Raw genomic sequence first — 25,624 nt, 5'->3', positions numbered from 1 at the left:
TACATAAGAAAGGTAATGAGTGCATTTCTTGATGAACATTGTTATCCCCTCCCTTGTTTTTTCCCACTCCCCACCCCCAAGTTGTGAAGTTCATGTCCAACCAAGTGTCTTATGGTATCACTGTTACACTGGCTCACACCATGTCCTTTCTCTCCATTGTGTTATTCCCTTCCTGTTCCCCAAATGAAGTACAGTTGTTAACATCTAAATTTTAAAATAGCCAAGTTAATTTGGGAATGAATGCACAGGATCAAAAAACATCTATATAGCGTATTATATTACTTTATTCTGGGATGAAATGTCAACAGGATAAAGAGGAACATAGCAAAATCTTGTCTTTCTCATTTAGACATCCTTAAACCATGAAAAATAGCTTTTTAAAAATAATTAAATTTAATGGTAAGAACTAGAAATTACTTTTAGATTTATTTCAGGTCTTTAAGTTTTTTCCACTTGCATGTGCACCTAGACGAATTTCAGTACTGGGACTTCCTCAGGAAGTCTGAGAAAGGCACTAAACTCAGTGGTAAGAAAGCATCCAGAAAAACCAGACTCACAGTACAAACCAAAGTTAAGTCAGGCGTGGTGGCTCACACCTGTAATCTATGTACTTCTTCAGTGTCATACTGCTATTTAATGTGCATTGGTTGAACTTTTAACGGTTTTGAAGGTTTTCACTAGACTAATTGTCAATAAAAGTTAAGCCAGGTGCGGTGGCTCACGCCTGTCATCCTAGCTACTGAGGAGGCTGAGATCTGAGGATCACGGTTCAAAGTCACCGTGGGCACAAAAGTCCATGAGACTCCTTTCTCCATTTAACCACCAGAAAACCAGAAGTGGCACTGTGGTTCAAGGGGTAGGTAGGGTGGTAGCCTTGAGCTAAAGAGCTCAGGGACAACGCCTAGGCCCTAGAGTGCAAGCCCCAGAACCAAAAGAAAAAAAAAGAACTAAAGTTGGCCATTCCTCTCAGTAAGCTAGTGTTACTGTACCCAGAAGGAAAACAGGGCTTCGGGTCACAAGCTCGGTGGTGGGACCCACACCTACTGTGCCTAAAGCTCTGGGTTCAATTCTCAGAACCAAAGAAAAATAGCTTGTAAACATCAGAAGAACACACTAAGCTATTTCCCTAAGAGAAATTGCAGTTGTGAGCGGTGAAATGTGTTATCCTGCATAACAGAAGCATCCGTGTTCTTGTGGGGCATGTATGTACCCTGATGTCTACTGTACTCCAGAATGGTCATGTTCACACACACAGCCACTGTCTTCCATGAAGACAAAGGGCGTTCTTATATTACCAAGACTGCAATAGCTGGACAATTCCTTACCAAGACTTGAGGCTTAGCAAGTAGAAGACTCTGGATCTAAAACCCCAGTGCCACCAATAGAATTACTACCTGGAATACTCTGTTTAGTTACAGAAAGAATGGGGTTTGGTTTGATATACATTGAATTCTGAGATAATTCAATCAAACAAGCAACAGTTATCTCTGTGGTTGTTTTGCATTTCGGAGGGTTTTGGCTTGTTTTGGTTTGTTTGTTTTTTGCTTCTTTCCTGTTTGGGGAGGCAATACTAAACCTCCAACCCAAAGAAAGTCTCACACCTGCCAGACCAGTGTTGTACATGAAGCACCAGCAGCCCAGATTTGTTGGGGTGTTTTGTTGTTCTAGGTTTTGTTGGTGGGAGGGTAGATGGCCATACTGAGATGAGACTGAGCTTGGTCTAACACCAGAGCCACCCAATCCTCTTTATCTCTAGTTAACCAGGAAAAAGCTGGAAGCAGAAGAGTACAGTATCAGCCATGGGAAGTAGAAGCCAAGCAAAAACTCAAGAACAAGCTCCCCCCCCCCAAAAAAAATTGGCTAGGCACTAGTAGCTCATGCCTATAATCCTAGCTATTCAGGAGGCTGAGGTCTAAGGATTGTGCCTTGAGGCCAGCCAGGCAAGAAAGTCCATAAGACTCTTGTCTCCAATTGGCCACCAAAAAGCTGTGAGTGACAGAGTTGTGGTTAGAGTTGTAGAACACTAGCCTGGAGCAGAATTGTCCAGGAACCTGAACACCCAGGCCCTGAGCTCCAGCCCCTGCTCCTTTCCATTGTCAGACAGTTGACGGAAATAGGAAAGTGGTTGCAAATCTTAAATTCTTTCCATTCTTGGCCTATTCCAGTCTCTGAACAGCCAAAGTTTTGCCTACTGGCTAACACTGAGTACTTGCTTTGAGCCTATGAGAAAATAGCAGTGTCACTAGAGCACACTGGCCATGCCAGGAATCGTAGGTACTCAGTGGGCTAACACTGGAAGAACAATGGTGGTTCCAGGCCAGACTAAGCACACAGCAGGAAGTATAAATAGAATCATAGTCAATTCTAGCTGGGGCAGAAAGTAAGCTCCTATCTCAAAAATAACCAGGTGCTGTGGCGCACACCTGTAATCCTAGCTACTCAGGAGGCTGAGATCTGAGGATTGTGGTTCAAAGCCAGCCCTGGCACTAAAGTCCATGAGACTCTTAACTCCAATTAACCACTAGAAAACCAGAAGAGGTGCTGTGGCCCAAGGAGTAGAGCACTAGCTTCAAGCTGAAGAACTCAGGGACAGCATTTAGGCTCAGAGTTCAAGCCCCATGACTGAAGGGGGAGAAGGGGGAGGGGAACAGTGCAAAAAAGAGCTAGAAGTCTGCCCCTACCAATAGAGTACCTGTCAAGCAAAGTCTTGAGTACTATACTGCCCCTCCAAAAAAAATCAGTAATGTGCACTTTGCATGTTTACATCATTGCCTCCTGCAACATTATGAAGTATTTAAGACAAAGCTGAAAGCTGGCAGAATTTAAAGAATGGACCATGCTTATGCTACTGCATGCCCTATCTGTTTGTCATGCTTCCTTCCATAGGTACCGATGGGCCTTTATTCCAGAAGCCTCCGATGACTCAGGTTTAGAAGTCAGAAGGCAGGGCATACATCAGCGAGAATTTAAACCCTACGTGGTACGACTGGCCAAACTGCTCAGGAAAAGGGCAAAGGTAGTCAACTTCTGCTTTTCTTATGTAACTAGCTGTTTTTATATTTCGTGTCCGTGATACATTATGTAAACACTATGTGTTAACTAGTAGATTAGTGAGTCATTTGTTAAGTATTTCCTAGTGAACTGAGGATATTATCAAGTTGAGATGTTTTGAAAACGTTTCCAATGTCTATAACCCCAATAAGCGTGAATATGTCAAGAGACTTTTAAAGAAACAACTGGTTTCCTGTTTTACATAGGAAATCTTTTTTTTTTTACTTTAGTGACGTTATTCTAATTTTTTTCTCAAAAGTAAAGAGCCATGCAGGTGAGTAGTTCACATTAGTCTGAAGTTTTTCATGTCAAAACCTTGAGAACACCCACAATATTCCCCTTATGCCATTATGAGAAATGGAAGATAGCTGAAAAAATGCAAACAGGGCGTTGTCAAACTGTAAGAAGTAATAAGCAGCCCATGTAACTGTACTCTTTTTTGTCGGTCATGGGGCTTGAACTCTGGGCCTGGGCGCTGTCCCTGAGCTCTTCAGCTCAAGGCTAGCACTCTACCATTTTCAGCCACAGCGTCACGTCCAGTTTTCTGGTGGTTGATTGGAGACTTCAGTGCTCGGGCTGGCTTTGAACCGTGATCTTTAGATCTCACAGCCTCCTGAGTAGGATTACAGGTGTGAGCCACCAACGCTGGCTAATGGAGCCTTTTTATAGTTTAAACTGGAGGCCTCCAAGTGGTCTATCACTTGAGCCACGCTTCTGGCCATTTTCCAAAGAAATACATACATGTAAATTTCTTCATGCAGACCAGTGTGGACTGTTGTCTAATTGCACACGTTCCTCCACGGCTATTGTGGGGGTGTGCCCCACACGCCACCCTAAAGCAGCAAGCCTCCAAATGTTCTTCCCAAGTCACTGGCCTCCCCAGGCCGGCCCGGTGCAGAGCAACTGCTCTGGCAGGGCACAGCTCCTACTGAGCTGGAGTTCTACACCTATACTCTCCTGACCTACCTACTGTAAGACCCCTGCACTGGATCTGAGGAACCTTTGTCAATCTCCCCAGGGGCACAGCACAGTAAGTGGCAGAACCCAGGGCCTTCCCTTGACGCCAACAGCGCCCCCTCCCCCTCAATGTTTTAGGCTTCTTTCTTCTCGCAGTGCTGCAGTATCAAGGTGCATTCGATTTGGGCTGCTATCTTGTGGCAAGGTTAGGCATTTAAGGGAATGAATTTACTACTGCTGAGGTGCACAGTTCTTTTGTAACGTTGGACCCCATCTTTGGCTAAAAGTCCAGATGTGTAGATTTGAATGAAGGCAAAACAATATGAAAACTTGTAAGCAGATCATGAGCTGTCACTCCCTCCTTATGAATAGATTTGCAAGTGGCATTAAAAAGAGGTGGATGTGAAGTTAAATGACTTTTAGGCTTCTTTTTCTGGGGCTTGACCTCAGGGCCTGATGGCCCTTCCTTAGCCACTTTGCTCCAGGCTGGGTGTTGCACCACTTGAAGCACACCTCCACTTGCAGCTTTTGTCCGCTCTTTGAATTCCAGTTCTCTCGGATTACCAGTGTGGGCCACTCCGTTGGCCCTTGACATCCTGTCTTGTTTACTATCCTCCCCTGCAGAAAAACCCGGAGGAGGACACGTCGGGGAGAACCCGGGGCTGGGAGCCGGGGCGCCTGCTCCTCACTGTGGGCACTGTGCGCAGCATGGCGCAGCTCCTGCCCTTCTTCCATGTCCTCAGCCAGGTCTTCAGCAGCAAGGTCACGAGCCGTTGTGGAGGGCCTTCGGGGAGCCCTGTCCTCCACCCCCACACCCTCTCCAGTAAGGACACGAAGCTAGAGAGCCACAAGCCCTTTTCCACCAGAGCCAGACAAAACATAGAAGAAATGGTAGAAAAGGACTTTCTGGAAGGGGTGATGAAAACTTGACCGGCACCGAGGACCCTGCTTAACTGTAACGTAAAACAAACATGTGCTCTGAGGTGTATAGGTTTTTTTTTTTTATTTTGTATGTAAAAAACACTTCAGATTGTATTTAAATGTTTGTAAATAAGAGCTAATGTCTAAATGTGGCCTAAAATCAAGTTTAAATGCGATTGGCTCATATTGATTATGGGACCTATGAGAGATCTATATAGATAACCCATTGTTTTATTGTCCTGAGTTGCTTTAAACCTGCAAAATACATACTGTACATTTTTCTACTGGCCTCAGGCTTGGTTTAATTATTTTAGAGGCAGGGATTGTTCTTTCCACTGCTAACCATATTCAGGCATCACTTCGACATCCAGAGATTTGGTGAATTCCTCCACATCCGGGCATCAACACGAAGAAGAGCTGAAGCTGGGGTACCGGGTGAGTAGCAGACAGCACTCTCTCCCCGCCCAATGCTGCCATAGCAATTGCCACTTCCTGCAGTAGCATCAAATGTAATTTTCTGCCACTCTGCATATACCGTAAAATTAAGCGCTGAATCATACAAGTATTAGGTAAGCCGTAATTCTAAAAATTATTCTGGTAGTTTAAGAAAAATGGATGTAGGAACAGCCCGGTCATGTACTGTAAACATTATGATTAATATTGCCATTGTTATATGACAGGGACATAGAAACTATCTTCCAAAATTTGGTTAGGGTCTTTCTCCAATTCCTCCAGCCAGCTCAAACACTGCCAGGCTCACTTCATGTGCAAGGCTATCCGCATTCTCCTGCAAGTCACAGGGGAGACAGGAATGAGGAACACACAGCATTCCCCCCCCCCCCCATAAATACTTTGCAGCTTGGGGGCTTCTGTTTTTCCCACTTACCTAATTAACACTAACTTCTCTTTTCAGAAACAAGACATTTCGTTGGAAAGTAAGTCTAGATTCCACTAAATGAGGTAAGTCTCAGTTCAAAGTTAACACTGAGTAAACCCTTTCACCGTCACACCTGGCCTTCCATCACAAAGTCTTCGGACACAGTTGGAACTTGTACCAGGGAACAACTAGACCACTCTACCCAAAAAACAGCAAAGCCTACAAGCCTGTCATTTAAAGGTGGTGCATAGAAACTCAATTATGATCTTATAAAGTAATGTTAACGCACAGTAAATATAACCCTATAACATGTCAAAGGATTTGTCATTTCTACCACAAAATAGTGTATTTTCCCATACATTTTATCATGAGTTGAATCTTATTTTGACCCTAAAATGCTCGCCTGTCAGGACACATTTTTCTGCCAGAACTATCCCAGCTTACCTGTGAATCTGCCTCTGCGTACACCCGGACAACATCTTCCGTGCCAGAGGGTCGGACGAAGGCTCGGGCCAGCCTGTACTTCCTCACCAGCTGGCTGATGGCCTCCTGCAGTCCAGGCGGGGTAACTGCTCGCCGCTCAGCATCCGTGGTGCAAATCACTGTCCTGTCTGCAACCTGCACACAAGGATGTCACATCCACCCATGCATTCCACACATACATGCCTGTGGTTTTTTTATGAGTGTGAGATGAAACTGCCTTACAGTGTTGCAAATTTCATTTCTCCAAGGCCAGCGTTTAAACAAAAACATTCCCACACATTGTCTATTACTAAAACTGGCTATTTAACACAGTGAACAAAGCGTTTTGCATTTCAAATACACTGCTAAGTGTATGGGTTTGCCTGAGTTACACAGGCAGAAACACTCTTGAAGCAGCTCCAAGGTAATGCAAAACGTTTTCACTTAAAATAACGGGTGTGATGTGAAGAGCAGCAACTGGAATCTGAGCTCCTAAGCACTTTTGTTCTGAATATGAATCCATAATAAACATCCCATCTCCTTTTAAATGTGGCTCATGCCTATAATTCTAGCTACACAGGAGGCTGAGATGAGTTTTCATTTCCAACTGACCAGAAAGCGGAAGGTGAGGCTGTATGTGGAGTGGTAGAATGTCGGCACCCTTTACAATCTAGTGGAATAGGTTCCCAATAGGTTAACTATAATAAGGTCAGTCTTTGTGTAGAGCAGAGCCTTCTCCTGGTGTGAGGGATGGGATAGTGGGTCTCCCACCTTCACTTTGAGCTGTCTGTTGGGGAGGTCGGAGTAGAGGGAGTCCCACTGCTGCACAGTCAGGCCCTTCACTGCCAGGATCGCCTCAATCACCAGCATGTCGGAAATAGCATCACCAGCTGTCTACCGAGTGGGAAAGAAGCAAAGCCTGGATGAGAGGCCCACCTTCACCCTCCTGTTACCAAGGAGACCACCTTGCATGTCCTTTGGTGAAGTAATCTCCACGCTATACTTGGTAGTGGAGTTTCACAGTGTGCTGTCCCACATTACCCTCTACCGGGCTGGACTCCGGCTGCCATCTTCCTAGGGCCCTGGGGTTCTGAGGCCACCCTTCCCTGCAGGGCTGCTAGGATACAGAGCGGGATCCGCAGGCGCTCAGTACTCGTACCACCTCCTCTCTCTGGGGTGGTTACTGCTCGCACACAGCCAGTCTCAGGTGAGACTGCACTGCCTCAAGAAGCCAAGTTTAAAACTGGCACCATCTATTCAAGCTCAATGTAAAAACTAATGCTGATTCTAGGTGAAAGCCATTCAAAGTCTGTGCAAAGTTTTCATATTTACAACTTGAGATACCACAAGTGTAACTACAGTCTCACCTTCTCTACTTTTTCACAGAACACCCTGGGCTGTCCATTTTCTGAACAATGTAAAGCTAGCCAGTCTGCCCCCCTGTGTGTTCTGACCTGGTTAAACAAGTCAATGATGTTTTCCAGCATCTTGGCAGCTTTTCCTTTTTTATCTTCTAATTTTGCTAGTTGTTTTATCTTCATTTCAACGGCTTTACTGAACAAAGCCTGCATGAAAGCATATGGAGTCACTCACAAAGGGCACAAGGTGCCAGTCAGAATTAACCATCTTCCTAGCTAACTCCTTTCCACCTTAGGGAAACGGGAGAAAAATGACAGAATTGAATCACAACCACCAAATATTACACGGCCGATTCCAAAGACGTCACTGACAGGTGAGCAAAGGAGTTAATTCTGCTCCCGACATGCACCAGCTGAGTAGGCCGATGTGCTGCCAGGCTCGTCTGCCTGCACCCTCCAGGGGATGCGTGCCAGGTGACGTTGAAGTGCCAACCATCTACTCTGGTGCCCTCAAGAGCCCATCGCTGTATGGTGCACTGTGTTCAATGGTTTGGGGAAATAGCTGTAGGTAAAGTAAGGTGCAGGATGACCTGTGCTGAATCCATTTGCTTATACTAATCAGCAAGAGTTGATCCAGCTTGCTCAGAGGATGGCTTGTAAGTCTTCAAGTATTTATTTGAAAAGCCATCCAGCAACCCTTGCATTAAGATCAGTAAGTTATACTTGAATAGCATTTTGTAGGAATATATTTTTCTTGTCTCTGTGGCTTCCTAATCAGCTTGTGTTAGTAAAGACAATGGTTTGGCCCAGATTCAAATGTTTGCTTGGACCACCTCACACTCATGAGGTGAAAACAGATTCTGAGTCTTAAGAACCTAAAATCCACACTGGGCCCGGCCCCAGTGGCTCACACCTTTAATCCTAGCTACTCAGGAAGCTGAGATTGTGGATCAAGATTCAAATCCAGCCCGGGCACAAAAGGACCTGAGACTCTGATCTCCAATTAACCTCTAGAAAATGGGAAGTGGGGCTTGGCTCAAGGGTAAGGTGGTAGCCTTGATCTGAAGAGCTCAGGGACAGCACCCAGACCAAGTTCAAGCCTCATGACCACCCCCCCCCCCAAAAAAAAACCTAAAAGCCATAAGTATTATTAAATGTGTATTTTATGGTATGTATTTTATGGTATATAAAGTATATCACAAACGTCTTCAAAATAAAGCCATAAAAACAAAGCATAACATGCTTATTAATAATTACTTCTTTGCAGCACCTTTTTACTACAGCTACTGAACTCTCCCTCTTGTGTAGCCAGTGGAAGGAAAATACAAGCTGAAGCTCCAGAGAAACTACCAGAAGATCAAACTAGCTTACCTCTTCACATCTTAACAGAGGTCATTAGCAGAAAGAACATAATAACCAAATTATCTTGTTACTAACACTATTACCTCTGGCTACCAAGATACAGATCAGCTCCCTTTATAAACAAGTGCTGGCTAAGGCCAGTGGAGACCTATCCGGACTTACCGTGCCGTGGCCGTTTGCTTCAAAGTAAACTCCAATGTCAAACTCCTGAGCCTTATGGTGCAAATGCTTGACCCCAGTTTTAGTGCAGTAAACAGGTACCTGTAATACACACACACATAGAGTAAACAGGTACCTGTAATACACATGCACACTCAGTAAACAGGTACCTGTAATATACACTGAGTAAAACTGCAGCCAGCCAGCAGAAGTGGAGTGCACACAAGGATACAAGAAATAAACCCTAGAGCTTAGAGTAGTGAGGAATATGGCTGAAGATGAAAGTACAAAGTGGGGTGGAGTCAGGGAGGGGAGCAGGAGGCACATGGATGCCCGTGGGGAGTGATCATGGAGGCTACAGGCTTCTCTGTAAAACCACATTGTAAATATTTTAGGCTGCAAAGACAAGCTCTTCAACAAAACAACAGTGGCAATCGGGATTAGGTCCTCCGACCATCCACTGCTGACCAACGCTGGGCTAACAGATAAGGAAGGGGACTGCAGGGTGGCCAAACACCAACCCCAGAAAGATGTCACCAGGGCTAGACCAGCGGCATGGTTAGGGAAGTCAGCAGTGGACTTGCGATTTCAGAAAGGTTAAGAGAAAACTATAGAACAAGAGAGCTCACAGAATATAAGAAAATTTTAAGAATTAAAATAGCCATGTAACATTATTCTGGCCTGTGACATGGCTCCCCAAAGATGAAGTCATCAGAGGACAATGAGTGTGCTCCATGTGTCCAGACAAGGACACACACAAGCCCCACCACCTAAAACAACCTGAACACTGAGAACTGCTGTCATACATGTGACAAAGCCCTTACGTTTTTCCACAACCACATTTAAGTCAGGTCTATTAAACAAGACCTCCCATGAAATTCAGATTTCCAGGTCTTTTGAGTGTGATGGCAACTGGCCTGCATACTTTGCTTCCTGTCCTTCTCATTCATGTTACCTGCCATTCCACATTTGAAATGGGTTGCACACAAGTTGGGAAAATACTAAACTAGCCAGTGTGACAGAGTAAAGGAAAACAGCTTCCAATTTTGTTCCTGAATCCCCCAGCTATGAGAAGAGGCAATGTGAACAGGGGCTAGCCCTCTGGCAAGTATAAGGGAAGTAAAATCTACCAGCTCGGAAATACCACAGATGCAGCTGAAGGAGCCAGTTCTATTAGGCCAGACTTACTACTAAAGAATGCACAAAAACAAGGAAAGTTCACCTCACCTGCTTGCATGCAGCCAAGCAAGTAGCCCCTACTCCATATACATTCTTAACATTAAAACATCGGTGAGGGGCTGGGAAAGTGGCTTAGTGGTAGATTGCTTGCCTAGCATGCACGAAGCCCTGGGTTCCATTCCTCAGTACCACATAAGCAGAAAAAGCTGGAGGTGGCACCTTGGCTCAAGGGATAGAGTGCTAGCATTTAGCAAAAGCTCAGGGACTGGAAAACAAAAACCCAGAAAAGGAGACCCTCTCTGGACCAAGTACAACAAGGCATTATCCACAGCCAAAGCCTACCAGAACCCATTTTCCACAGAACATTCACCCTGACATCTGACCACCTCCACACATGGCCCCTGAGCAAATCTCACCACATGGTCTGCCCCTCATCAAAAAGCCTACTTAGCAGAATTCAGGGGAATATGAATGTCATCAGCACGCTCACATTTCTTCTGGGCAACATTCTGTTTCTCACACTACAACTCCACCTAAGTCCTTAATACAGAATCCTGCCAGACAAAGGCCCAAGGTCTTTCCTCTACTACAGAATCTTGCCACATAGTTCTTGTACATACCAGAACAGTCCTGAAAAAATAGTGGTAAAAGTGCTTGCCTAGCATGCACAAAGACCCAGGTTCGATTTCTCAGTACCACATATATTTAAAAAAAAGCCAGAAATGGTGCTGTAGCTCCAATGGTAGAACTCTAGCCTTAAGAAAGCCCAAGGACAGTGCTCAGGCCCTCAGTTCAAGGCCCAGAACTGGAAGAAAAAAAAAAAAAAAAGCAGCATGCCAGGGCCGGGAGCTTGCCCTAGTGGTCGAGTGCTTGCCTAGCATGCACAAAGACCCCGGTTTGATTCCTCGGTACCACATACATAGGAAAAAGCCAGAAGTGGTGCTGAGGCTCAAGTGGTAGAGCTCTAGCCTTGAGAAAGTCCAAGGACAGTGCTCAGGCCCTGAGTTGAAGCCAGGACTGGCAAAAAACAAAACCAAAAAAACAAGTATCATGGCCATTTGTTCTATCACATTGGTCCTTAAAGACAAGGACTTGACTTTTCCCTCCTCATGGTATCACTGCGTCAAGGCATTCACCTGGTCCCTGGGACCGACACTGTCGTTGGTTAACAGCCCTTATTCAAAAAAAAAAAAAAAAGAATGTTTCCTACCTATGACAGGCAGATCTTTTTAACCTGGAGCCAGACAGGAAGTTAACTGGCATGACAACTGAGCCTCAGATACTGTGTCCTTAAAACAATCATTGCCGGTGGAGCTGTGGCTCAAGTGGTAGAGTGCCAGCCTTGAGCACAGAAGCTCTCAGTTCAAGTCCAATAACTAGCACACACAAAAGAATCCTCAATTAAAAAATTGATTTGGCCCCTCAAAATATTTACAATTACAACAAGTTTCCAAATGGAGGAAAAAAGTGTAAGACGAGGAATAGGGAGTTTCTCTACTTGTTTGTACAAGGAATATCTTACTTGGTTTTCGTTTCTGTTTAAACTTACCTGTACAACAACTGAGATTACTGTACACTGTGTTCTGTTTTATGAGACCCAATAGACTACCATAAAATGAAAATGATTCAGTACCTTCATAACTTCTTCAAGATAGCGTGTGGAACTCCCATTTGCATATGCAGTTTGTACAACACCAATATTGAAACTTTCTCCAACCTGGACAAAAAAAGACACTGAGTTTGCCATCAAAATATAGTTTGTAAGACAAGGATGTCGAGGAGAATTCTAAAGGATGACAAATTCACCAGCCAGTTCAGATGTGCTTTAGTTTTTGTTCAACTACTGAAAATAAACATGAATATTCAGGAAAAAAATGCCTGAAGTATTTTAACAGTGAATCCTCTTTATCTCTGATCTTTTATATCTTTAATTTTATTAAATAATTTATTAACATTGATTTTTACATCATATTTCAAATGACATATTTAACAAACAAGTATTCAAGAAGGGAATCTCTTTTTTAATTAACTAGTTACTAACCGGATGCTGGGGGCTTGTGCCTGTTGTAATCCTAGCCAATCAGGAGCCTGAGAGCTGAGGATCTCGGTTCAAAGCCAGCCTAGGCAGGAAAGTCCCATGAGACTCTTTATCTCCAATTAACCACCAAAAAACAGAGGTGGCATTGTGGTAGAATGTAAGCCTTGTGCAAAAGAGCTCAGAGATAGTACCCAGTCCTTGAGTTCAAGCCCCATGACAAGCAAAAACAAAGCAAAACAAAACAAAAAACTAGTTACTGAATTCTTAAAATGTATCTATTCCAGATTATCATTTCCAACTATATCCTAAAGCTAGCCCAAGATTTTCCAGATTGGAAATCCACAGTTTCATATTACTAAGCTGCTCATATATAAAAATGAGGCATAAACAAAAATATATTTATTTTTTGTTGTTGTTGTTTTTTTGTTTGTTTGTTTGTTTTGCCAGTCCTGGGCTTGAGCTAAGGGCCTGAGCCCTGTCCTTGGACCTTCTCAAGGCTAGAGCTCTACCACTTGAGCCTCAGCACCACTCCCGGGTCTTCATGCATGCTAGACAAGCACTTTAACCACTAGGCCAAACTCCTGGCCCAACAAAAATATATTTAAAAACCATAAAAATCTCTAAAAATATTGCTTTTCTATTACAATTTGGGGATTCTAATGTATCATTTAAGAAACCACAACGTCATAAATCTCCAAATCTTAAGCCTCAGTCACTGTGATATTGGAAGAGATGAATGTCATCTTCTGAGATCTGGCCTGGCCGCTCTGGCAGAGATTACTGGGATTCTTTCTGTATTTTCTGGCCCCAACTATTTGGAACCTCCCACAAACTGTGCCTCTGGGACATATCTGCTCCGTGGACGGCGAGCCCAGGGTACCTCCATGAGGAGCTCCTTCAGAAAGCTGCTGATTAACACCGAGATCTTGTCTCCATCTATGAGATGGAAGGCACCGTCGCCATCACAGTAGTAATATACGATTCTGTCCGCGTCACCATCAAAGGAGCAGCATCTCTCATTGGGCTTCATGTCTAGTCCTAGGACACAGAACAGAGAGACATGGAAATAAAACGCTAAAAATCGAGGGGCCAGGAGCTTGGCCTAGTGGTAGAGTGCTTGCCTAGCATGCATGAAGGCCAGGGATCCATTCCTCAGTACCACATACATAGAAAAGGACGGAAGTGGTGCTATGGCTCATGGGTCAAGCTCTAGCCTTGCGAAAGCCCAAGAGTGCTAAGACCGTGAGTTCAAGCCCCAGGACTGGCAAAAACAAAAAACAAAACAAAAAAAAAACCTATATGGCTATTGTAGAAGCCGGGCATGGTGGCTCACATATATAATCCTAGCTACTCAGGAGGGCTGAGATCTGAGGATCAAGGTTCAAAGCCAGCCTGAGCACAAAAGGACCTGAGATTCTTATCTCCAATTTACCTCTAGAAAATGGGAAGTGGGGCTTGGCTCAAGGGTAGGGGGGTAGCCTTGAGGTGAAGAGCTCAGGAACAGCACCCAGGCTGAGTTCCAACTCCATGACCCACAAAAAAAAACAATAACAACAACAACAAAAAAAAACCTGTTGTGGAGCCAGATGTTGCCCAGTTTGACCTCCAGTACAAGTGTACCACAAAAATATTTTTTAAAAAGGCTGGGACAGGCCTTTCTCTGCACTAATAACCATAGACCATTATTTTTTTTTTAGATAAAGCATTATCAGAACTAAATAGAACTACGCGTCAAAATAGCAGGGCCACTGTAAATATTTCAAAACATTTAAAACTTTCTTTGCAAATAAACTTTTGGTTTTCACATAATGTCAGCCAGGCCCCAGTAGCTCATGCCTAAGGAGGCTGAGATCTGAGGATCATGGTTCCAAGCCAGCCCAGGCAGGAAAAGTCCATGAGACTTTTTTTTCTAATGAACTATTCAGAAAAAGGCAGAAGTGGCACTGTGGTTCAAGAGATATAGCATTAGCCTTGAGTACAAAGGGGCTTAGGGCCAGCATTCTGGCCCAGAGTTCAAATCCCAGGACTAGGCAAAAAAAAAAAGTGTCCACACAGTATAGCTACACAGTATAGATTGGCCAAATTCTTTCAAAGCAAACCAAAACAGAACATTTGAAACCTAATTATGCTGAAACTTATAGCAAGTTTCATATAAACTGACTTATTAAGGCAGTTATCTTAGCTAAACAAATTTCCTATAGGTGTTTTTGTTTGTTTTGAGAATTGAAGGATTCCAAATGTAACTCACCTAATGCTATTTGTCCTTTGGGGGAGGGGGAGGGCCAGGCACTGGTGGCTCACAGCTCTAGACGGAAGGGCTGAGAGCTCAGGGATAAAAACCTCTAAGACCTGTTTCCAATTAACCACCAAAACGCTGGAAGTCCATCCAGCTGTGCCTCAAGTGAAGCGCTCATGTGAGGAAGCAAAGCTCAGGGACAGTTCCCAGGCTCTGAGTTCAAGCCCCAAGAGCAGCCCACACATGGGTGTGTGCACAAAAGCACAATCAACAGTAGATACAGGGTATGCTTTAATTCGACCGGAAATTAGTTTTTACTTGCTTATCTGACTAATGACAAGAAACACTGGTAAGAGTGAATTACAGCCTGAGAGAAAACTAGCTGATGAAATCTTTGGAACTTTTGTTAGCAATCTGGTACTCCTTTGTGCAATAGCAGCCTGAGCAAGAGAGATGAGTGATGAAGGGGAGTGGGAGAGGGACAGGGAGAGAGGGGAGAGGAGGCTGGCAGCTAGGTTTTGTCCACACTACAGTCCCAATGTCAAATAGGGGGTTAGGACTCAATATTCAATGAATGAATAAATGGGAGACACCGAACTAATGAGTCTGCAAAATAAAGGTCAACTGAGCACCTCAGCAGAGAGGCAGAGCACAGAGGGCCTGGGCTCGCCAGCTCCAGGGTGCTATCTGGAAGTGGTGGCACAGGTCAATGGTGTGTAAACAGACGTTTGCGATGGGTTTTTTTGTTGTTTTGTTTTTGCCTGTTCAGGGGTAGAACTCAGGGCCTCTCACACTTGGATATTTTTCCCCCCTTCAAATCTGACACTACCTCTTGAGCCACACCTCCAACACTAGCTAACTGGAGGTAGGAGTTTCTGGGACTTTTCTGCCTAGGCTGGCTTTGAATGTCTCAGTCCTGGATCGCAGCAAGGATCTGAGTGGCGAGGACTGCAGGTGTGACCCACAGGTGCCAGGTGTTTGGTGACCGGGATTCTGATACTTGAAAGCACTCACAGCATTTCTAAACTGGCAACTGTGCCAGAAGGAAAACGTAACCTTCAACAGGTTTCGTTCCCTAGGGTCTATAGTGCAGGTAAACCCAGAGCTCATCCACCAGTCCTCTGCCCACAGGCAACTTGGGTGCTCGTTGCTCCCTCCCCAGGGTCCCACCACCCACAGCTCGGCTCAGCACAGTGGAGACTGCCGCCTAGCTGGCTTTAAGCAGCCATCCTAGGGGCACAGTCCCGGGAGCAGCTCTGTCAGCAGCACCTGGGAACTTGACAAAAGTGCCAACTGCTATTAAAAGCTCGACACATATACCCCAGTCTACTGAATGTGGTTGCAAGGCCTGCCTGCACCTCTGCAGACACCGGTGCCAGGCAAGAGTGCTTCCAAGTGTTAGAAATGGGCTGTGTGTGTCTCAGCACGTGTCGCCACCTCCATTCACCACTGGCCCAGGAAGGTCTAGACAGATGCCCGCACCCGTACCACACACCCTGTGGAGGTTTCTGGTGGCTTTTCACGAAGTCAGCTCCACAGAGATGATTGAGCTTCCCTCTGGTCCCGTCGTTAAACAGCTGGACATGCAGTCCCGGGGAGACGTGGGGCTCCATCTCCCTCAGCTTCAGGGCCCCGATGCCATTCGCGCAGTCCACCTTCACCGAGACACTCTCATCCCCACTGCAGGAAGCCTTCCGAGGAACACGGGGAAAGGGTCGCATGGGCGAGTGAGCACACAGACATGCAGCCACATGTACACGAGAACTCCAGTCACATGAGCAAGTGAACACACAGAGACATGCACAGCCACAGGTCCACGAGAACTCCAGGCACATAAGTGAATAAACACACAGAGACATGCATGGTCACTTGTACATGAAAACTCTAGACACATGAGCAGATAAACACAGACATACACACAGCCACTTGTACATGAGAATTCTAGACACATGCGTGGATAAACAGACACATAGCCATACATACACGAGAACTCCAGCCACACGAACAGATAAACACACACAGCCACGCACAGCCACATGTACACGAGAACTCCAGCCAAATGAACAGATAAACAGAGACACACACAGCCATGTGTACATAAGAACTCCAGCCACACAAGAAGAATACAAAAAGACACAGCCACATGTACATGAGAATTCCAGCCACAGGAGCAAATGAGCATAGACAGGCACAGCCACACATACATGAGAACGCAGTCACACAAGCCGATGAAGAGACACGCACAGCCACACATACATGACCACTCAGTCACACGAGTGGATGAACACAGAGATACGCATAGCCAAATGTACAGAACTCGAACCACACGAGTGGGTGAGCACACAGAGACATACACAGCTACACATACACAAGAACTCCAGCCACATGAGCAGATGGACACATAAAGACACGCATGGCAACCGGTACAGGACTCCAACCACACGAGCAGATGAACACACACACGCATGACCACATGTACACGAGAACTACAGCCATACGAGTGGGTGAACACATAGACACAGCCACACATACAAGTGAACTCCCAATCACATGAGTGGATGAGCACACAAAGATACACATAGCCACGCGTACATGTGAACTTCAGTCACAGGGGCAGATAAACACACAAAGCCACGCATAGCCATGCATACAAATGAACAGCTTCTGTCACATCTGTTCACACATCTACTTTAGCCCAGGAAATAAACATACATGCATTCGGATAAAACTTGCAAAACACCAGAGGAAAACTTAGAAACACCTTGGGCAGTAAATGGAAATGAAGTTTTATTAGCATTTAGCCTCAAATAACACCCCTGCAAGTACTGGTCTATAACTCACTGCCAGCCACCCGAAAGGAGAGAAAAAGAGATTAGCAGTGTCATCTGTCATTCTCTCCACAGTGGGTTAAGTCCCTCAGCATACTGGTTTCTGAAGTTTTATTGCTGTTGTTAATTTGTCTCCTCAGCTGTCTTTCTCATCCTTCAAGGGGTTCATTTTGGTTAGCTGTGCCTAACAGCGACACCGACTCAACCTAATGAAGCATACTTCTAGAATCTCTCTCTAAAGGAAAGCTTTCCTCATAGGACTTTCTCCAACACCAAGCCAACAGCACCTATATTAACTCTACCTAACCTAGTCCATCTCTATGTCCACTGAGGATGGCCACAAGTAAGAGCCACACCACGCTTCTCTGGCAAAGCTCTCAATACCAACACACCATAGCCATGTGCAGACTAGAGCCTTGCAGAAGCCCTAGAGAGACACCAGAGAGGGGAGGAGGGTGGAAGAGGAGAGGTTGGAAAGGGAGACCAGGAGGGAAAGGAGGGGACGTAGCAAGAGACTCAGCTGTTAAAGCCCACAGGACCCGCTGTGTAGGAGGTCCAGTCACCTGCTTGGTGAGCTCCAGGAAGGCGGCTGAGAGCTTCTGGTAGTAGCCATCCAGCGTGGCCTTGCCATATTGCCCGCCGGTATTGCGACAGCACACCATGTAGTGCAGCTGGGGCGTGGTTAACAAGCCATAATCTGTCACAGAAACGCAGACACACAACCACAAAAGACTTACACATATTCCCACCACAGAAACACAGGGTGACAAAGCTTTTAAAACCGGCATTTCAGAAAACAAAATCAACTTTCTACCTATCCATACACCACGTAAATCATTCCAATCAACGTGTCTTCCCCATCCTGAAAAAATTGTGAAGCACTGGCAGCAGGAACTGACAGGGAAATACAGTGCGGATAGCAGAAATATAAAACATCCGAAGAAAGGCATCACTGGTGGCCCTGCAAGCTACAAAGTTCACATGAGCCATCGGGAAAACAGGAACCCCAGCTAAGAAACCTCTTTGAAAACAAAACTGCAGGACTAAAAGGTTTCAGAGGCATCAAGTCCATGCCTGAGCAGGCAATGGTATGCTCTGAGCACTGTGTGTTCCTCTGGGCACACGGGGCATGAAAGCTTCCTGCTCTGTGAAGCTCTGCACGCAGACCAGCTCCACCTCCTGCAGGCCCAGCCACAGGGGAACAGGGAAATGTCCTCAAAGACATAACCAGCCTTGCTGTGCTTATGAAACAGATGTATGTGAACAGTTTTTATTGGAACTATTGTTTCTGTTATACTCCATGAATTCAGGATACAAAATGTGTTTCTTACGGTGTTGTATACACCAGGTAATCAAAAATGGGTGAAAAGACTGAGCACAAGATCAGCCCAGTGGAAAAAGCCTACAATTCTATCTGAAACAGAACTAAAAAGGGGTTGGGGGGATCTGGGAGTGTGGCCTAATAGTAGGGTGCTTGCCCAGCATGCACGAAGCCCTAGGCATGATTGAGTAGTACCATATGCACAGAAAAAAGCCAGAAGTGGTACTGTGGCACAGCAGCAGAATGCTACCCTGGGAAAAAACCCAAGAACAGTACCCAGACCCTAAGTTCAAGCCCCAGGACTGGCAAAATAAAGAAGTGTTGAGGACATGGTTCAAGTAGTAAAGTACCTGCCTAGGAAGTGTAAGATCTCAAGTTAAAAAACTCAGTACTGGAAAAAAAAATTTTTTTTTGGCAGTCCTAGGGCTTGAACTCAGGACCTGGGCACTGTCCCTGAACTTTCTCAAGGCTAGTGCTCTATCACTTGAGCCACAGCATCACCTCTGGCTTCTTCTCTGTGTGTGGTACTGAGGAATCATGCACAGTAGGCAAGCACTCTACCACTAGGCCATGCTCCTGGCTTGGAAAAAAAAATGAATAACAAATAACTGAGTAAAGCTAGCCCAAGTCCAGCAGAAGACGACTGAAAACTTGTGAGGAATGAATTATCACAGCGAGTGGAGAAGCCCCTGTCCAAAGGGAGAGAGGAGGTCAGGGCAGACAGATACAGCAGCTCATCCTCTAAATGATGTCATTAGGTTGCAGGCCAGAGGCACCTATCAGAAAGGTCCCAAGAGTCCTGCAGTGTGACTCCAGTGCCAGGGCCTGAACTCCAGCTGCTCAGTCTGTTACCAGCACATCTGGCTTCCAGAATTCAGGAAAAAGAACCAGAAAGACAGAGATGGAGACCCACCTTCAGCATAGAGAAGGTAAGTAGAGCAGACTGAAGAACAGGCAGATTAAGTGAGACGGGAATGCAGTAGCAGCAGCAGCCATGGAACAGGCATCAAAAGTTGTGAGAGCACTGAATTTTGTGTGCACACACGTGTACACACCAGTTCTGGGCTTGACCTCCAAGCATGAGCAGGATCCCTGAGCTTTTTTTTCTGCTCAAGGCTAGTGCTCTGTGACACTTGTATTTCCAACTGACCACCAAAAGGCCAGAAGTGGGGCTGTGAGTCAAGTGGAGATAAGAGTCTTACAGGCTGGGGCTGGGAGTTTGGCCTAGTGGTTAAAGTGCTTGCCTAGCATGCATGAAGACCCGGGTTCGATTCCTTGGTACCACATACATAGAAAAAAGCCGGAAGTGGTGCTGAGGCTCAAGTGGTAGAGCTCTAGCCTTGAGAAAGTCCAATGACAGTGCTCAGACCCTGAGCTCAAGCCCAGGACTGGCAAAAAAAAAAAAAAAAAAAAAAGGGTCTTACAGGCTTCTCTGGCAAGGCTGGCTTTGAACTGCAATCCTCAGATCTCCCGAGTAGCTAGAATTATAGGTGTGGGCCACAGTGCCCAGCTGACTTATCTTTTTTAATGAGAAAAGACTGATGCTAGGAAGATATTCACCTGATAACATAGTGGTGTCCCTGCCTTCACAACTGGTGTGGCCTTTGTGCCAAGAGGAGCCCAGCCTTCATTCTGCTGCCTCTAATACCCTCTCATTTCATAATGGGGAAGAGACACCTGTCAAAGACGTAAGGACCAGCTGACTCCACAGATGAGAGCTTCACAGGCATTTACAGGCAACTTCTAAAGAACAAGGGAGCGGTACTGTGTCAGGGGCTCTGCCTAAGCCCTTCCTCTAATCCTCCTTGGAAGTCCTAACCCACAGGTGAAAGCTTATTGCCTGCATTGAAAAAAAAAAATATGAAACACTCAGAGTTAACCTTTCTAAAAGTTAACTTTACTATTCATTTTTATCTTCAGACATGCACTACTTTTATTTTCTATGATGAACTTAGATCCCAAATGCTTACATACCGTGGTACTGGCCTCCTGAGACAGCCACACCTTCTCGTACAGACTGGGCGAGTTTCTCGCTGCTGGGCCTAGCAAGGAGAGAAGACACAGACTGACCCCTTGTGCCTCACGTGTTTCACAGCATGTATGGGAAAGCTGGTGCAGAACGGAGAGCTATCAACCGCTAGAAAATTAGAAGTGGTGCTGTGGCTTTAAGGAGTAGGGCTGTAGCCTTGAGCTGAAGAGCTCAGTGATAACACCCAGGCCCAGAATCCCAGAATTCAAGCCCCAAGACTGGGGGCAGGGCGGGGGATGACAAATTATTTTATAAGGACAAAGACTAATGCCTAGATAATGGCTTTACAGTACATTCTCAAATAGAAAATGGTCTGTGTATCTCCCCCAGCTCTCCACTGCAAACCGTCTCCAAAGCAAATGCTTTCAATCCACCCTGCCTCTGTGACGGAGAACATGACACAGCTAGAGGGACACAACGCCCATGCTTTGTACACGTTCCTTGACCCTAATCCGCATGGAGGCAGCCATTGCAAATTGTGTGGGCTCCACACACCACTCCAGGGCCAGTGGGGGCCCTGCAGGCAGCGTGTGGACCCGCGAGCCCCACAGACACCTCGGCTGTCACCTGGTGTCTCTGCCGATCACAACCAAGGCGTCCTGCGGCAGTGCCAATGCCTCCTTCTCAAGGATGTCCAGAAGCACGTGGGGCACCTCTTGGTCCTCCGCGTTGGCCAGGCGCGTGGCATGCTCCTCCCACGTGGGTGCCAGCATCTCACCCAAAGGATCCACCAGCTTCACCCCATTGTCTTCCTTCAAAGAGAAATGCCAGCTGTGTGCATACCCCGAAGGTGAGAGGAGTGTTGGCTGCTCCTGCTGGGCAGGGCAGAGAAGCCGCCCCGCTGCCACCACACACCAGATGCTAGCACAGCCCACATCAGTGCCACACCCAGAGGAGCACGTGGAGAGGCGGCTGACAGGGGTCAAAAGTGACAAGACAGCATACCAACCCAACTCCTACACCTAACCACCAGCCACTAAACAGGTGTTTTAAAAAGCTGCCTCCTGCTGGGCACTGGTGGCTCATGCCTGTAATCCAAGCTACTTGGTAGGCTGAGATCTGAGGATTGCAGTTCAAAGCCAGCCTGGGCAAAAAAAATTGTGACTCTTATCTCCAGTTAAACACTAGAAAACTGGAAGTGGTACTGTGACTCAAGGGGTAGGGCAGTAGGCTTGAGGTGAAGAGCTCAGTGACAACACCCAGGCCCAGAGTTCAAGCCCCAAGACCAACCAAAAAAGCTGCCTTCTGAGCCAGGTTCTGGTGGCTCACACCTGTAATCCTAGCTAGGCAGGAGACTGAGATCTGAAGTGGGAAAGCCTGTGAGACACTAATATCCAACAAAGATAGAATTGGAGCTGTGGGCTCAAGTGGCAGAGTTCAAGCCTTGAACACAGAGAGACCAGGAGCAGAGCCCCAGGACTGACAAAACAGAACAAGAAGGCTATCCTTTGTATGCCTATCTGGTGGTATTCTGCATGTCTGCTCATGAAGCAGAAGGCCAGACCCCTTCTCAATGCTACTCTGGATGGCCTCTGAGGAGAGGCACAGTTCACAATGAGTGTCACCTGAGAAAAATAGCTGTGGGCTGTTTTGGAAATGGCCTTCAGTGAAGGTTTTTCTCCAACTCATTGCACTGGGGTGAACATGTGGATAGTCTCTTACGCACACTGATTGCACAGAGGTTAAACATGGGGATATGCCCACACTTACAGTGACCACACAGGGGTTAAACATGGGGATATTTTCTCATGCACACTGATCACACTGGGGGGTTAAACATCTGGATAGTCTCACTTGCATACTGACCACATTGGGGTTAAACATCTGGATATGCCCACATGCAGAGGCTGGACAAGAAACGTCCTCATTTGGGGATAAGATTAGAATTGACTACTGAACATAACATTAATTTGCTGTGAATTTAGCACCCCCAAACAAGCTTAGTATGTCCTACAGAGAGAAACCTAGCATTCAAACCACAGATCAGAAAATACCTAAATTCCATCAAAACACCAGCCCAGGCACAAAAACAAGATAAATGTTTGTGGATAGATGGATAAAGAAAATATGGTACTTATGGACATTACTCAGCATTAAAAGACGGCAGTTGTGACACATGCACACAGTTGATGGACCTGGGGAAGACACAGCTCGAGTCACACCCCACGACAGAGCTCCTCCCTTCTCTGGTGCACTCAGAGAGGAAACTGAGGCAGCTGTGGGCGCTAGATGGAGGGGAAGCAGGATGGTGGTGGAGGGGACAGACCTGTAGCTATGGGTTCTGTGGGGCTAGAGCACAGGGAGCAAGTAGAGTTAGAGTGCTAGGTCAAGAAATCTTAAGTTTCCTTGAGACCCAGCAAAGTTAACACAGTGATGACTCGATGTGCTAATCATTTCACAATGGATACACGCATCAAAACATGACACCAATCAAGTATATACAATCGTTTTAAAACTGTACTTCGGTAAAACTGAAGACACAAAGAAACTATGTTAAAAGAAATGAATACTTGCAATGAACCCTTAACTGTCCTGACAACTGGAACCTCGTTAGTGTTCAACCCAAGCTCACTTCCGGTCCCTAGACCCACTGTATCCTTCAGAGCAGGAAGCTATTATTATTCACTGTAGAAACAAGAGCTGGGAATTTTCAGCATCTGTCTCTTCAAGTCTTTGCCTCCCCACTCCACATCCCTGTCCTTCAACTGCTATCCGTGTCATCCATAACTGATACTCTCTGTGATCACTGGGCAGGAGTCTGCTGGGAGTGGCATGATTCATCTCTTGGGTGGTTCTGAGAGGGCTGGGGCTGTGGGTACCTCGGGGTTGTGTGAGGCAGTGACCATCACCCCTATGGCAGCTTTCGTCTGCCTGGACCTCAGGGAAGCCAGCAACCCCATCCGAAACATGATGTGATCCAGATGCTCTGCCTTCATCCGAAATCCAGCAGTCCCATAGTGAAAGGTGAGGCCCGTAGGCTTCCCATGCAGTGCTGAGTGTTTTGTGATAGCATCTAAATCCATTTCTACAAAATGAAGACAAAATAAGTCATTTCAGCTTTCCAGGCCTAAAAGCCCAGTTAAGAGGTAGAAATTAGCAGATCACTGTTTCAGATTAGCCTAGGCAAATAAATAAATAAAATTTAAAAAAAAATATATATATGTGTGTGCACGCGTGTGTATATATACATATATATACATATATATGTATATATAGAGAGAGACACCTCATCTCAACTCTTAAATCAGGTACGGTGGTTTGTACCTGTGGATTACAGTCTAAGGCCTGCATAGGTTCAAATTGCAAGCCTTTATCGGACAAAGAACAAAAGCAAAAAAGGGCCGGGGACATAGCTCAAGAAGTAAAGTGACTGTCACTTGAGTTCAAACCCCAATACCAAGAAAAACCCCTCTGAAGTACCAAGCCAAAACATCAACAGCTCACACCTATAGCCCTGGCTACTTGGAAGGTTGTTTCTGGATCAATGTTCAAGCCAACTTGGGCAGAAAAGTTTGAGACACTCCCCACCATTCCCAATTCAACTCTCCAACAGTGGTGTGCCTGTTTATCCCAGCCACCGGGGAGCTAACTGGATGGAGGGATTCCAGGGCTACACCCCGGGCAGGAAGTAAAACCTTATAAAAAAAAAACAATTTAAAATTTCAGGACCGGAAGCTACCAGAAAAAAAAGAAAACTGCTGCCTGGGCCTCGTGGGTCCACTATGAGCTGCACCTGGCTTTAAGAGCGGCAGAGGACGGCTTCTACTTAAGTAGAAGCGCTAGGGAGGTTTGGGGCAGCAACCTGCGGACCCCTCACTCACATCCAGGGGGCCTCCAGGGCAAGTCCAGGTGGAGGGCGTTACCTGAAACAAAGGTTTCACACCAGGATTCAGAGATGCCAACAGCACAGCTCAAGGACTTAGACGCGAGCGCCCTCGATCGGGCTCTCCAAATACGTGCGGAATCTCTGACAGCCCCAAAGCAGAGCCCCACCCCCCACCCCAGCCTGTCCAGACCCCCGAAAAACCCCGCGGGGGAGTGCGCATGTTCTCGAGGAGAATCCGGACGCCCCTGGGGAAGGGGGCTTGAGAGTGGCCACTGATGGCCAAGTGGTGAGACGCCGGCGGAGCGACACAAGGCCCCGAGGTCAAACCGCCGCACCACCACCACTAGAACAGAGAAGTGGCTGCAGCCTCTTCGGCTCCTGGCGCCTTTTATTGGGATTCTAAGAAGCAAATGTGGCCTCCAGACCTACGAGCACTTCCTCCGGGACCGCCACGGGCGTCCACGTGGGTCCGCAGGCCTCGGGCGGTTCCTCCCGCGAGGCCCGGAGGAGGGGCCTCCCCTGCCGGCCTGGCCCTGCCCGGCCCTCGCCGCCCGGAACCTCATGAACCCGGGAGAAGCCGCGCATAGCCCGCCGCGGGGCGTCACCGACGCCGGGCCCGCGTACAGCCGCACCGCAGCCCTGGCCCGCGCCGCGCGGCCTCCCGGGTGTTTCGGACCCGGGGCAAAGGCGTCTCTTCCGGGAGCTCCGGACCACGCGTCTCCTCCCCGCCCTTCCCCAACCATCCTCCAAGCCAGCGACCCCGGCTCCCGCCTGGCCGGGCCCCCGGACGCCTCCTCCCCGGCTCCCTCACCTTCGCCGAGCCGCAGCCACCTTACCACCGTGGCTGGACCGCGGCGCTCGCAACCGCGGACGTGGCTCCCCGTGGCTTCCGGAACGAGGCCACGCCCCTCGGCCAATCCCGACAGGGAAGGGCCTCTGCCCCCTCCCATTGCGCCCTGGCCCCGCCCGCAAGTTTTTTCGCCCCGCCCACTGCTCCAGCCACGCCCACGATCCTCTGGC

At 46.8% G+C, this 25,624-nt stretch overlaps 2 protein-coding genes across 4 annotated transcripts in view; one reads left to right on the top strand and one right to left on the bottom strand.

The window, feature by feature from the left end:
• The window catches only part of Dop1a (DOP1 leucine zipper like protein A), a 71,451-nt gene extending 66,233 nt beyond the window's left edge, over positions 1-5,218 (top strand). For all 3 annotated transcript variants that reach the window (XM_090338510.1, XM_090338511.1, XM_090338509.1), the window contains 2 exons: positions 2,887-3,016; positions 4,633-5,218. In XM_090338510.1, coding sequence (XP_090194636.1) covers positions 2,887-3,016; positions 4,633-4,938 — 436 coding nt within the window. In that variant the 3' untranslated portion in view covers positions 4,939-5,218. The remainder of the gene's footprint in view (positions 1-2,886; positions 3,017-4,632) is intronic.
• Positions 5,143-25,485, bottom strand: Pgm3 (phosphoglucomutase 3). The gene is made up of 13 exons (XM_090338513.1): positions 25,416-25,485; positions 23,598-23,803; positions 21,346-21,530; positions 20,724-20,791; positions 17,992-18,125; positions 16,096-16,291; positions 13,245-13,402; positions 11,960-12,043; positions 9,151-9,249; positions 7,723-7,833; positions 7,040-7,162; positions 6,251-6,424; positions 5,143-5,716 (listed from the first exon to the last, which is right to left on the bottom strand). The coding sequence occupies exons 2-13, from the start codon at positions 23,799-23,801 to the stop codon at positions 5,639-5,641; spliced, it is 1,614 nt and encodes a 537-aa protein (XP_090194639.1). The 5' UTR covers positions 23,802-23,803; positions 25,416-25,485; the 3' UTR covers positions 5,143-5,638.
• Between the last annotated feature and the right edge of the window lie 139 nt (positions 25,486-25,624).

Source organism: Megascapheus bottae, chromosome 8 (genome assembly GCF_031878675.1).
Source record: "Megascapheus bottae isolate mThoBot1 chromosome 8, mThoBot2.hap1, whole genome shotgun sequence".
Classification (NCBI taxonomy): Eukaryota; Metazoa; Chordata; class Mammalia; order Rodentia; family Geomyidae; genus Megascapheus; species Megascapheus bottae.
Note: the sequence above shows the minus strand (reverse complement) of the source record. Positions and strands in the feature narration are given on the sequence as shown.

Coding starts and splice junctions, on each gene's coding strand:
- Pgm3 (XM_090338513.1), bottom strand. CDS start 23,801: ATGGATTTAGATGCTATCACAAAACACTCAGCACTGCATGGGAAGCCT. Junction 18,126..20,723: donor CTCAGGAGGCCAGTACCACG/GTATGTAAGCAT, acceptor TTTCTGTGACAG/ATTATGGCTTGTTAACCACG. Junction 5,717..6,250: donor ACGCAGAGGCAGATTCACAG/GTAAGCTGGGAT, acceptor TGTGACTTGCAG/GAGAATGCGGATAGCCTTGC.